At 43.8% G+C, this 12,168-nt stretch overlaps 1 protein-coding gene across 6 annotated transcripts in view; it reads left to right on the top strand.

Annotated features, from left to right (window-relative positions):
• gata6 (GATA binding protein 6) overlaps positions 1-12,168 on the top strand; it is a 34,178-nt gene that overhangs the window by 7,238 nt on the left and 14,772 nt on the right. For all 6 annotated transcript variants that reach the window (XM_072467451.1, XM_072467447.1, XM_072467450.1 and 3 more), the window contains exon 3: positions 5,761-5,927. In XM_072467451.1, the coding sequence (XP_072323552.1) occupies positions 5,761-5,927 (167 nt within the window). The remainder of the gene's footprint in view (positions 1-5,760; positions 5,928-12,168) is intronic.

Here is a 12,168-nt window from a genome sequence, read left to right as displayed (position 1 = left end):
TAAAACGAATAGAAATTCCACCTCATTTGCCAAAGATAACAGCCAGTAGATAAAAGGTAGGACTTACGCCAGGTAACAACCCCTGGAGTAGTGTAATCACAATGTGATAATTTCATTGAATTCATCGTTTCTTCCAACCAAAAATGAAGGAGCAAATCCAAAGGCCTTTTCTGTCCTGAGAATTATTTCTTAAAAGTAGCAATTTCCTTTTCCTGCGCCCTTACATTGGCCAACATTTTAAAAAGAAACTGATCGATGCTGGGCCCTCTTGAGTTTGTGTAACATTTTGTCTCCAGCATATATTGTTCAATGTCCTTAATTTCATGTGAATAGTGACAGTTCTAAAAAAGGAAAAACAAAACACCGAGGGACGATGTCGAACAGGAAGATGTAGGGAAGAATAATGCAGTTTGGAATTAGATTACTGAAATAATAAGGACCAAGTCCTGGTGGAAAAAAAAACACGCTTCGGCTTTGAATGAAGATGCCAATTTGCAAAGTCTTTTTGGTTGTGTTTGTTATTTTTTTTGCACTCTAGGACACAATGCTTTTGAAATTAACAGTCTGTTATCTGAATTCAAAAATCAAAGTGACCTGTAGTCACTGTTTTGCGCTCAGTAAGGTTTCGGAGAAACGTGTTTCGGAGAACACGTTGCAGCAATAACACAACAAAGAGAATTATTTAAAAGTAAGATTGGGTGGCATAGGCCAAAGGGATGACATCCTGAGGGACACAAAGAGTTAAAACTTGTTATCCGTACCCACCCTCCCAGATTGAGCGACTGACGTTATAAACGTAAACTGTTGCTGAAGTCAAACCACAAATCCGTGAGGAAAGTTTCATTTCTTCCACCCGCCCACATCAGTGACATTATCTTGCCCGGCCAGATTTTAAAGGCTGAAATGCCTTTTGAGAAAGCAATGACATAATGGTTTCCAATACAGGCAGATCTTTAACATCAATCGCAGTGACTACACGCGGACTCAGACATGATAAGCTTGAGACATGTGCAAATATCTGGAGCCTTTGTCGATCAAATAGATATTGTTTCTTTGATATCCCGCAAAGGATATTCGGCAGTATGAATATTCTGCAGAGCATTTTTCCAAATGCTCTCTATGTGTATTGGAGCCGCGGTGCTCTCGCTGTAAAGACGACCGTTTAGGGCCCCTCTCTGATTCTATTGCTATCTTTGGCCGCCGCCCCCTTCTCTTTGCAGAGTGACGGGAGAGGACCAGCTGAAACCAGATGTATACAGATCAAAGATCTGTTCGGGACACAGTTGGGACTCTCAGCTAAATCCGAATCAAACAAAATAAATATCACTCGTTCAATCAGTTCACCATTGAAAAATGTTTGAACATTGATCAGGCTGATATCTTCCGTTCTCAAGTTCCCGGTTGTCATTCATTTTAAAGTTCACACTTGCTACATTATTTTGTAAAGTCCGGTCTAATCGATGACTGGTCGTGGTTAGACCAGCTAAATGGACAAAAATGACAGATATTTTCTGAAGGTGAATGATAACATCTCGTGGTCAACGGATCTGACTATTTTTTACAACATACCACATTGTGCGATTCACGGTTTCTGAACACAATCAATCCCTCAGGGCTGACGGTTTACACACACACTGTAGGTCAAGGAGCAGCTTATGGTACAAAATGCCGTGAACACTATATTCACTATAGCACAAATTTGTCCAATTGTGGCAAAATTCTCCCCCAAACTGCAGCCACGATGAATTGAGTAAGCTGAAGTGATCCAGGCCTAGTTTACTCCCAATTCCAAATCAGCTAATTATGAACACCATTATTCGACATTCAAATGGAGCAGTTTGGGGTGAGGGTGATTTTTTACCCGGGTCTCCCGAGTCTCTGTCCAGCGATAATGAAAGTGGGTTCATAAAGGCCTGTCTGGTATTTTCCCTTTAGCGAAATGAGAAACTTTTTTCTCTCCAAACGGTTGTCGAATGCTGACTCGTTCGAGCCATTGTTTCTTTTTAATCGGTGAAAGTGCAACCAAATCATACTTTTCTGCAAAACTTAAACGTGTTTATGAGACATAATTCGCCTCTGCAATATAATTTCTGTTGCAAGGTCCAATAACGTTAGCTGGTGTCTAAAATCACGATTGCAACACAAATGACACATTTTCCATTTTCTTGTCGGTTTTTGAACATTAAACTAGTAATGCATTGTTATGTTAGATCATTAGGTTGGAACAATGTGCGTAGCGTGCAGGTTGCTGCTGTCTGATCTGCTGAACATTTCCAGCCCTTTCTGACTTTCTGACCCCCAGCATTTCGCCTTTTGAACGTAGCAAACTGTGGTGTTTAATTGCTTCGATCGGGTCACACACACAGCCCAGAGGACGAGAATAACCCTCGTTTGCCAGCCCATCTGGGACGTGGGGGCATTGGCTCACTTTGGAGACCTTCTTCTCGTTGTTACCTCCCTTCAGTCAGTCACAAGGACAGGGTAAACACAGGAACGTTGGCGCTAAATCAATCCACTTTGAAGCAACCCGCAAAATAAACGGTTCTGGTGCTGGGGAAACAGGGCAACGTGTTTGCAGAAAGCGTTTGTGTAACGACTGCTGTGAAGGATAACAAGAGGTGGATTCTCTGCCCGCTGTTTATTGTTGTAGCCATCAATCTAGGAGACAATGGTCTCTAGCAATTATGTGTCCTGTAGACTCGTAGGTTACATCTAAATCTTGGGAGTACTTTCCAAGACCTGTCTCCTCTCCGTGTTTTGATCGGTCAATTTCGACAGGGGGAGGAGGGGGCAGCAAAAAGATTTTGAAGGGAGAAAATATTTTGGAAAGCGCGGGAAATGAGCAAGTGATTTTAATGGCACAGTATCACACTTGCTTTTAAATAAAGTTATTTTGTTTTGAATCCAAGAGAATTCCCTGTTGCATTCATCATCATTATTAACTGGGACAATTGGAGGAAGGTCCTGCCGTCTAATTTGATGGCATTATAGCGCTACTGATTTATAACCCGAGGTCGCGCACTTGCATATGGGCTGGGGAAAGCGCGCAAAACGCCTGTTCTTCCATCTGAAATCAACCAGGCAAGAGGTGGCTTCCCGACTGGGCGCGGGAAATGGGAGGTGACGCTCGTGCTTTATTTCATTGCGGACAGAACGAATACATTTTTAAATTTTGCATCTATACGACTGATCATCCGAAAGATTATACATCTCTTACATTGGCAACAAAAGCAAAATTGTTGGAAATGACCAGCATCAGTAAAGAGAAAACCCAGGTTGACGGTTCATATGGAACCTTTGGTCAGAATTCATGTATATCGGCGGCATATACAGGGAGGAAAAGTGAAACTATCTTCTGGAAACATGTCCAGCTCTGAAAACTCAAAAGGCATTTAAAAAATATATAGAAACCCTAAGTGCGAACACTGAACAACATGGCTCCCCTTTGCTGTGTGCTTAAAGAGAACTCTCCGAGTGTTGTCTTTGAAGTATCCTAGAAATAATAACCCAAAACACTGCAAACACTCAACATGCAGGCAGCACCCTTTATGTCAGAATTTCAGCATCCACAGTATCTTAATTTTGCTGGGATGGGGTATAGATACAGTGGATCATTTGGGGCTTTATTAGTGGATCCGTTTTTATTCTTAGGCGCCCTTCTCGGCCCCAATTATTTGTGCAAATATATTTTTTGAAGACGGCTTTACTCGTTATTAAATATTTAAAAAATAAATTGACCTTTCAATTACCAACATGCGAAAGGTTGTTAAGAAAAATAAGCAACACGTCATATCTTCTCTTAGAACCCAGTCTTGTCATTGGATTTTATTATATTTCAGAAAACACTTCGGCAAGAATGAGGTTCATTGGAGATTTACCAAAAAGAGGTTTTCTTGAATGTAGCCGCTGTCACCTTGTTTGAGGAGGTGAAGGTTTAGCCCAGTTCTGATAACTTCACAGCAGCTTAGGCTTTTTGCTTAGGATCAAGTGTAGGATGGAGAAAAAGACGGGGTACATTTTGGAGTAAGCAGTGAGACGGCTTGCCACGTTCATTCTGCGCATTGACGTTGTCATTTTGAGAATGGAATACATTTTTAAAAAAAAGGGGAACACACTTTGAGATATATCGGATCTGGTTTACACTAACTACACAGCCTGCTTTTAGTGATTAACACAAAGGACGTTTTTCGTCAGCATTGAAGCACAACAAATCGTGGGGTAATAGCGGCATTACATATTAGTAAGAATTGTGAGTGTCTATTAACATAATAGGAAACTATCTCGTTTGACTAAAATGATTGGGATAGGCAGCGAGTAATAAACAGCGAACTGGGTCAATCAGGTGGAGGGAACACTATCTGGAGTGCTTTATATTATGAGAGCTGATCCGTTTTGTTTCAGTGGAGAGTGTGGAAGGATTCCTGGGCTGATTCTCAGTCCACTGAACTGCCTCACGAATCATTCCTACCCTGGCCAACAAAACCTGGCCCGGGACTATCTCGCTTAGATGTCCAGCATTTACTTTGAATGTGCAGGGTGACAAAAAAAAACATACATTGCCGCATAAGTGCGGAGTCAGGGCCCGGATCCAGTTAACCAGAGCAGGAGTTGAGCGATCACCAGGAGTGTGCCGTGGAAATGTTGGGGCTTGGCAACTCAGTCAGCTGGGAGGCCCCCATTTTAAAATGCTCTCAGTAAGCATGGATATCCATTGGGGATATCAAAGATATAAACCTGCCTATTGGATACTTCCAGCGGGTTCCCTCTCAAATCGCATCTGCCATTTTAATTTTAAGCCATGATGTGGAGATGCCGGCGTTGGACTGGGGTGAGCACAGTACGAAGTCTTACAACACCAGGTTAAAGTCCAACAGGTTTGTTTCGATGTCACTAGCTTTCGGAGCGCTGCTCCTTCCTCAGGTGAATTTTAAAGAGTTTTCACCTCTTCTAAAACAGGAGAGCGAGGAATTTCAGGCGAATGTGTGCAACATCTGTATTACCTGCGTGTAAATGGACATAACGTTAACCCTTCAACCAGATTATTTGTGTTATTCTAAACCAGACTGCTTCTTTCGATAAGACGTTAAACGCACCCTTTATCCTTCAGCAGCGAGGTCATTTCTATCTCCCAAATTCCTGAAATTCTTCTCATTTCTTGGGACGGATCCTGATGTGTTGGAGCGATTTGAAAAAAATGCGCTAAAAACAAAAGAGGCGCTGAAAACAAAAGAGAATCTGACATTAAAATATTCATTGCACCCCCCTCCCCTTTAAACGGAGAGCAAAATATAAAGCAATGAAAATGCATTCCCTCAGGTGGTTTGCATTTAAAAAAAATGTAAAACTTGCACGAAAGGTAGACACAGCAAAGGATTTAAAAATAGGACCTGTTGTTAGCACTGCTGCCTCAGGGCGCCCAGGACCCGGGTTCGAACCCGGCTCAGTGTTTGTGGAGTTTGCACATTCTGCCCATGTCTGCGTGGGCCTCACTGCCATAACCCAAATACGTGCAGTTTGGGTGGATTGGCCACGCTAAATTATCCCTTAATTGGGAAAAAAATAGGACCTATTTATCTGACTCTAGTACTAACCTTTTACAGTTCAGTCCAAATCCTTCACAAGATCTAGTCACAACGAGGGGGGCATGGGTATTGATTCAGTAGAACCTTACTATTATGTGCAGAGTTTGGTACGGTATTTCCGTGTGGGGAATTCTTTCAATAACGTGGATTTGTTCATGTTTGTGTGTGTGGATGGCAGAGCTGCTGGACGAGCTGTCTGAAGCCCGGGAGTGTGTCAACTGTGGCTCCATGTCCACCCCCCTGTGGCGGCGCGACGGCACCGGCCATTACCTGTGCAACGCCTGCGGTTTGTACCATAAGATGAACGGACTCAGCCGACCTCTTATCAAACCTCCGAAGAGAATGGTAAGCGACTTATGCAACCCTGTCAATGCGCTCCAGATACAGCAGGTACCAATGATCAGTGTGCAAAATAACCTGACTCTGCAAGGCAGCAATATCTCCAAAGATTATGGAGCCAGGCGCAAATAACTTCATCAGAGAAAAAAAGGATAGCATCCCTCCACCCCCCCCCCCCCAACTTTGACATTTACAGTCAAATGAGGCACTAGACTGTCTAATGATTTTCAGCCGATTATTTAGGGAATCCAGCTCTCTATTTCCAATTATTACTGTATTAGTCTCAGCCTTGACGTTTATTTAACAATTAGTGCCTCCGCTATAACACAGGGAGTTCCATGAATAAATAGTTTAAATCCCAGTGTTCATGACTGCCACATTGTTAACATTAAAACATGGCTCAGTAATAATAAACTGATATAAACCAAGTGTAGCCGTCCCATTAAGATTTTCTCTGATTTGCCTCTGATCCAACCCCTTGATCTTTTCTAAAAGTCCAATTTGTTCACAGAAGACGTAACACGGAAGGAATGGTAGATTATTCCCTATGGGAAAACTGCAAATGCTACAAATCTTAACCTAGAAGCAATAATATTTACTCGAAATACACAACAGGTTTGTCAGTATCAGTGAAACTGCTCTGATTGGAGCAGGATTGTGAAAAAATCTTCGCTCTTCTCGACTTCCCTTTCTGATCCGAGATGAAGCGAAGCGAGTCACCGCGTCCCTTTAATAACCAGCAACCTGGAATCAATCATCTTATTTAAAAAACTTAAACTTGAATTAATTTCTGCCATCCTGTAACCAGGGGGAACCAAAGATAGAAAGGTGCGATTGACACAATAGGAGCTGCCGAAGGATTGTCCTGCTGCTTGATGGTATTAAAAACGTCTGTCACAATGTGACCAAAATTAGCATTGGTGTGCGGCCGACTGTACTGCAATGGGTGTTAAATAAATCAACAGGCAGACAACCCTGGATCCAGCAAGTCCAAACAAGCCGCTGAGATTTTATCTGATCACACCTTGACTTCATCTATTCTCCTTGATAAAAGCGAGAAGCCTTTTAAAAAGAGTGTTAATTAACGTTTTGCAAACCATAGCACCCCCAGCTCAACGAATGACGCCCCCTTTTTAATTGTGTTCAAATTAAAACATCTTTAAAGTCTTTTTAAATTTGGGGGGCGGACTAATTGTATCTCCAGCCACTTAATTTAATGAGACAAATGAACAGAGTAGAGTTGAGATAAGGCGATAGGGAAATACTATTGTGTCTGAATGAATAAGGGGGTGTCAGCCTCTGTTGAGACAGAAGGCTTGAAGTCAGAAACTAACTAAGGCACAACTCAAACAGCGAATTTCAACCTTTTCTGCCCAGGTCACTTTGCATCATTAGCGTTTGCATCGAGACTCCAGAGGAGCGTGTTGCTCCCCATGTCCTACCGCATTATTTTTTTTTTGGAAAGATTTATTTTGAGATGAATCGCAGTCTGAATCTGATGAGTAATTTTATACGAAGTGAGAGAATTTGAAATGGTGAAACTTGAAATCCAGTTAAACGCCGACCCATTCTTCAGAAGTAAACTTTGAACTTCCACCTTATCGATTTTCCAGTTAATGATGCGGGTGAGGTGAAGCAATTCAGAAGTTGGGGGAGGCGAGGCCCTGGAATTCCTGTCAGTTTAATTATCTACCATCGTCTCCAGCTAGCAAGTGGAAATAAAAGATAACTTGTGCTCCCAAATGCAAACTGTACATGTCTGAATTCTCCCGGCTGCTGAGGGAGTGATGATGGCGGGCATTAATCTTCTAATATCATCTCTCATTAGATTGGATAAACATTATGATGGGAGGTTTGGGCAAACCACCATTAATGATCCGCAATTGGTCGACGACCTGGCCCTTCAGTGCATTTTATTAATTTACATTTCCCCTACACACAGGGTCGGCTGGGTGGGGAGATTATAACAGTTGGGAATTTGAACAAAAACCCCACTAAAAAGCATGGGGAGAGATTCTCCGACACCCCGCCGGGTCGGAGAATCGCCGGGGGCTGGCGTGAATTCCGCCCCCACCGGTTGCCGAATAATCCGGCACCGGATATTCGGCGGAGGGCGGGAATCGCGCCGCGCCGGTTGGCGCCCCCCCCCCCCCCCCCCGCAATTCTCCGGTCCGGATGGGCCGAAGTCCCGCCGCTAAAATGCCTGTCCCGCCGGCGTAGAATAAACCACCTACCTTACCGGCGGGACAAGGCGGCGCGGGCAGACTCTGGGGTCCTGGGGGGGGGGGGGCGCGGGGCGATCTGGCCTTGGGGGGTGCCCCCACGGTGGCCTGGCCTGCGATCGGGGCCCACCGATCCGCGGGTGGGCCTGTGCCGTGGGGGCACTCTCCCTTCCGCCACTGCGCATGCGCAGGAATGCCGTCAGCAGCCGCTGACGCTCCCGCGCATGCGCCGCCCGGAGAAGTCATTTCTGCGCCAGCTGGCGGGGCACCAAAGACCTTTTCCGCCAGCTGGCGGGGCGGAAATTCGCCCGGCACGGGCCTAGCCCCTTAAGGTTGGGGCTCAGCCCCCAAAGATGCGGAGCATTCCGCACCTTTGGGGCGGCGCGATGCCCGACTGATTTGCGCCGTTTTGGGCGCCAGTTGGTGGACATTGCGCCGTTTCCGGAGAATTTCGCCCATGGTGTCCCAAGTAAAAGGAAAAAAAATGCTCACATCATCTATCCAATGTGGCTGAAGTTGCCGAAATGTATTTTTATAATTCTTTTTGCTGCAAATATTGCACAACAGGATCCCACTATAGCTGGATATTTTTTTACTCTGGATGTCCGGCATTGGTTAACCTGATAGCCCATAAAATATCCAACGTGTTTTTCACTTTCACCTCCAGCTGTTTCATCTCTTCCCCACCATACACTGTAGAATTTGTTTTATTTTAACAATCACCGCACTTTGCAGCGACTGAACCATACTTGGGTAGGTGTCTCCTGCTGTGGGCAGCCGGCCAACGGCAGCAGTCCTCCCAGAGCAGCAGTACTCCCAGGGTAGCAGTCAGCAGTCCTCCCAGAGCAGTAGTCCTCCCAGAGCAGTGGTCCTCCCTGGACAGCAGTCCTCCCAGAGCAGTGGTCCTCCCAGGACAGCAGTCCTCCCAGAGCAACAGTCCTCCCAGAGCTGCAGTCGTCCAAGACCAGTGGTCCTCTCAGGGCAGCACCAGCTGAGGTATGCTAATCAGGGTATGCAGTATCAGGAAGAATGATCTGCAACATCTCTTCCTTCTAACCACCTTGAAACCAAAGGGAATCTGTGTTGCTAGACACATTGATAGAGTCTTCATTCAATATACACTCTAGCCATACCTCAGATTGAGGTCAGTGGTCAAGGGGGTTGCTTTGCATGCAGATGTACAGTGATCACCGAGATTAAAATGTGTATCTGCACGTAGTGTAATTGCGGAACACAAAGGGCATTGATAGAGTTACACTAACTGCTGGTTGCCCTGTTGCTGGTCCAGCTGGAGCAGCGCATCTCAAGGCAAGAGACGTCAATTGCATTTTTAAAAAATCACACCCTTCAATCCTACCGTTTTCTACGGCCAATCCTGGGAAATGCGAATTGTTGACGGCAGGGCAATCCAACAGCATCTGAGATCACATGAACGTTGGAGGCCAGTGATTTATCTCCTTCATCAATACAATTTAAAATAGAGAAATTAACTGATTGAATGGCCCAGAAAGAAATAGGATGAATTGGAGATGCACACACAATACAGATACAGAAAAACATAGAAAAAGATTAAAAAGAGACAGAAAGATAACAATATTTAAAATTGAACATTTAAAAGAGACAGAAAGATAACAATATTTAAAATTGAACATTTAAAAATTAGGCCCTACCCGTGGAAGTGGCGGTAATTTTATTATTCCCTTTCCCGAGGTGGACTCCTCACCATTAATCATTTCATAATAGGTTCTAAATAATCAATGACCAGGCCTACACGTCTACAGTGACATTCATTCATATTTACAAGTCTAACCTCCCAAGCAAAAGAGGAGTGTGTGCCAGGGATGTGTGAAACCCACAACACTGTTCAACCTGGACTCTGAAGCTATCTTCAGAGACATAGAAGATCGACCAGGTTGCAGCATTTGTGGTTTGAGTGCCAACAACTTGAGATAGGCAGAACACATTGCACTGATTGTAGAGTCAAGAGGATGCATTACAGGAAATTGTTTTCAGTGAAAGCAATGAGGAACATGGATTAAGAATGACTGGGAAGAAGACCAAAGCAGTGGTGATAAGCAGAGAACTAACCCCAGAAAGGAAAATTGAAGGAAGCCTTCGAGCCCTGTAACAAGTTCACATACTTAGGATAGATTAGCACAGACGATGGGAGATATGATGGTCAGATCCGAAGAAGGACGAATAAGGGTAGGGAATCTAATGTATGGGTTAGGGTCTATGGCTGGGGGGAGGGCGGGGGGGGGGGGTGGTGTTGGGTATGTTATTGTGGGTTTTTATGTGTGTTGGATCTCTTTGTTGTTTAAAATGTTAAAATTATAAATGCCTCAATAAAATATTTTCTAATAAAAAAGATCCGAAGAAGGATTGAGATAGCGAAGACCAGCTTCATCAGAATGAAGGATGTATTAATATAAAATAAGTTGAACTTAAATCATGGGAAAAGAATACTGAGGTGCTATATTTTATCATTTATGTTATGCCTCAGAGACATGGATGACAAAGATACAATTTATATGCTGAATGCATTTGAGATGTGGGCAAATAGGAGGATTTGTTTGTTATTTACAGCCCAAAGGAGGCCTTTCAACCCATTGTGTCTGCATCGGCTCACAAAACAGCTACCGAGCTAGTCACATTCTCCAGCCCTATCTCTGTAGCTCTCCAAATTAATCACTTTCAAATATGTATCCAGCTCTCCTTTGAAACCTCCTATGGAATCTACCTCCACCACTCTCCCAGGCCGCACATTCCAAACCCCAACAACTCTCTGAGTAAAGAAATTTCTCCTCATTTCACTCCTGGCTCTCTTGCTGACCATCTTGAAATTGTGCCCCTCATAGCTGGCATACCAACTAGTGGAAACAGAATATCCTTCTTTACCCTGTCAACATTGTTTATAATTTTGAACACCTCAATAAGGTTGCATCTTGCTCCAAGGAGGACAAGCCCCAATTTCTCCAATCTTTCCTTGCATCTAAAATTCCTCATTCCTGCATCATTCTAGTAAATCTCCTCTGCACTCTCTCCAGGGCCTCAACATACTTTCTTAAATAAGGTGCCCATAACTGAACACAATACTCCACATGTGGTCTGACCAATGATTTGTAGAGATGTAGCATCACTTCCTTGCTTTTATATTCTACGCCTCCATTTATAAACCCAAGGATCCTGTAAGCTTTCTTAACAACTGCTTCAACTTACCTGGCCACCTTCAAAGAATTATGCACTTGAACCCCGAGGTCTGTCCACTCCTGTTCTCCCCTCAGAGTTGTACCATTGAGCCTATATTGTCTCCCCATGTTTTTTCTACCAAAATGCATTGCCTCACATTTTGCTGCATTGAAAGTCATCTGCCAGCTGTCTGCCCATTTGGCCAACTTGTGAAGGTCCCTCTGAAGTCACTCAGTGTCATCCTCACAATTCACTATTCTCCCTAGCTTAGTACCGTTGCAACTTTAGAGATTTTGACCTCAACACGCACCTCTAAATCATTTTATATAAATCAGAAAAAGCAAGGGTCCCAACACTGAGCCCTGAGGAACACCACTTTCAACTCGTCTCCAGACTGAGAAATGCCCATCTATACCTACCCTCTGTTTCCTATCTCTTAGCCAACTTCTAATCCATGCTGTCAAGGATACATCAATCCCAAACATTTTTAATTTGATAACCAACCTGCCATGTGGCACCATGTCAAATGTTTTCTGAAAGTCCAAACATATAATATCCATGGCACTACCTTCATCCACTGCCTGTATCACCTCATCAACAAACTCAATTAAATTTGTCAGACATGACCTGCCCTTGGTAAAGCCATGTCGACTGTCTAGTATTAACTTATTTTTCTCTAAGTGTATATTTATCTCATCCTGTATTATAGCCTCCATCAGTTTTCCCACTATTGATGTCAAGCTGACAGGTCTGTAAAGCCTGGGTTATCCTTTGCCCCTTTCTTAAACAATGGCATCACATTTGCAATCCTCCAGTCCCACGGGACTAATCCTGTA

Source organism: Scyliorhinus torazame, chromosome 11 (assembly GCF_047496885.1).
Source record: "Scyliorhinus torazame isolate Kashiwa2021f chromosome 11, sScyTor2.1, whole genome shotgun sequence".
In the NCBI taxonomy this organism is placed as follows: domain Eukaryota; kingdom Metazoa; phylum Chordata; class Chondrichthyes; order Carcharhiniformes; family Scyliorhinidae; genus Scyliorhinus; species Scyliorhinus torazame.
The sequence above is the reverse complement of the archived record's forward strand: the minus strand, read 5'-3'. Positions and strand labels throughout refer to the sequence as shown.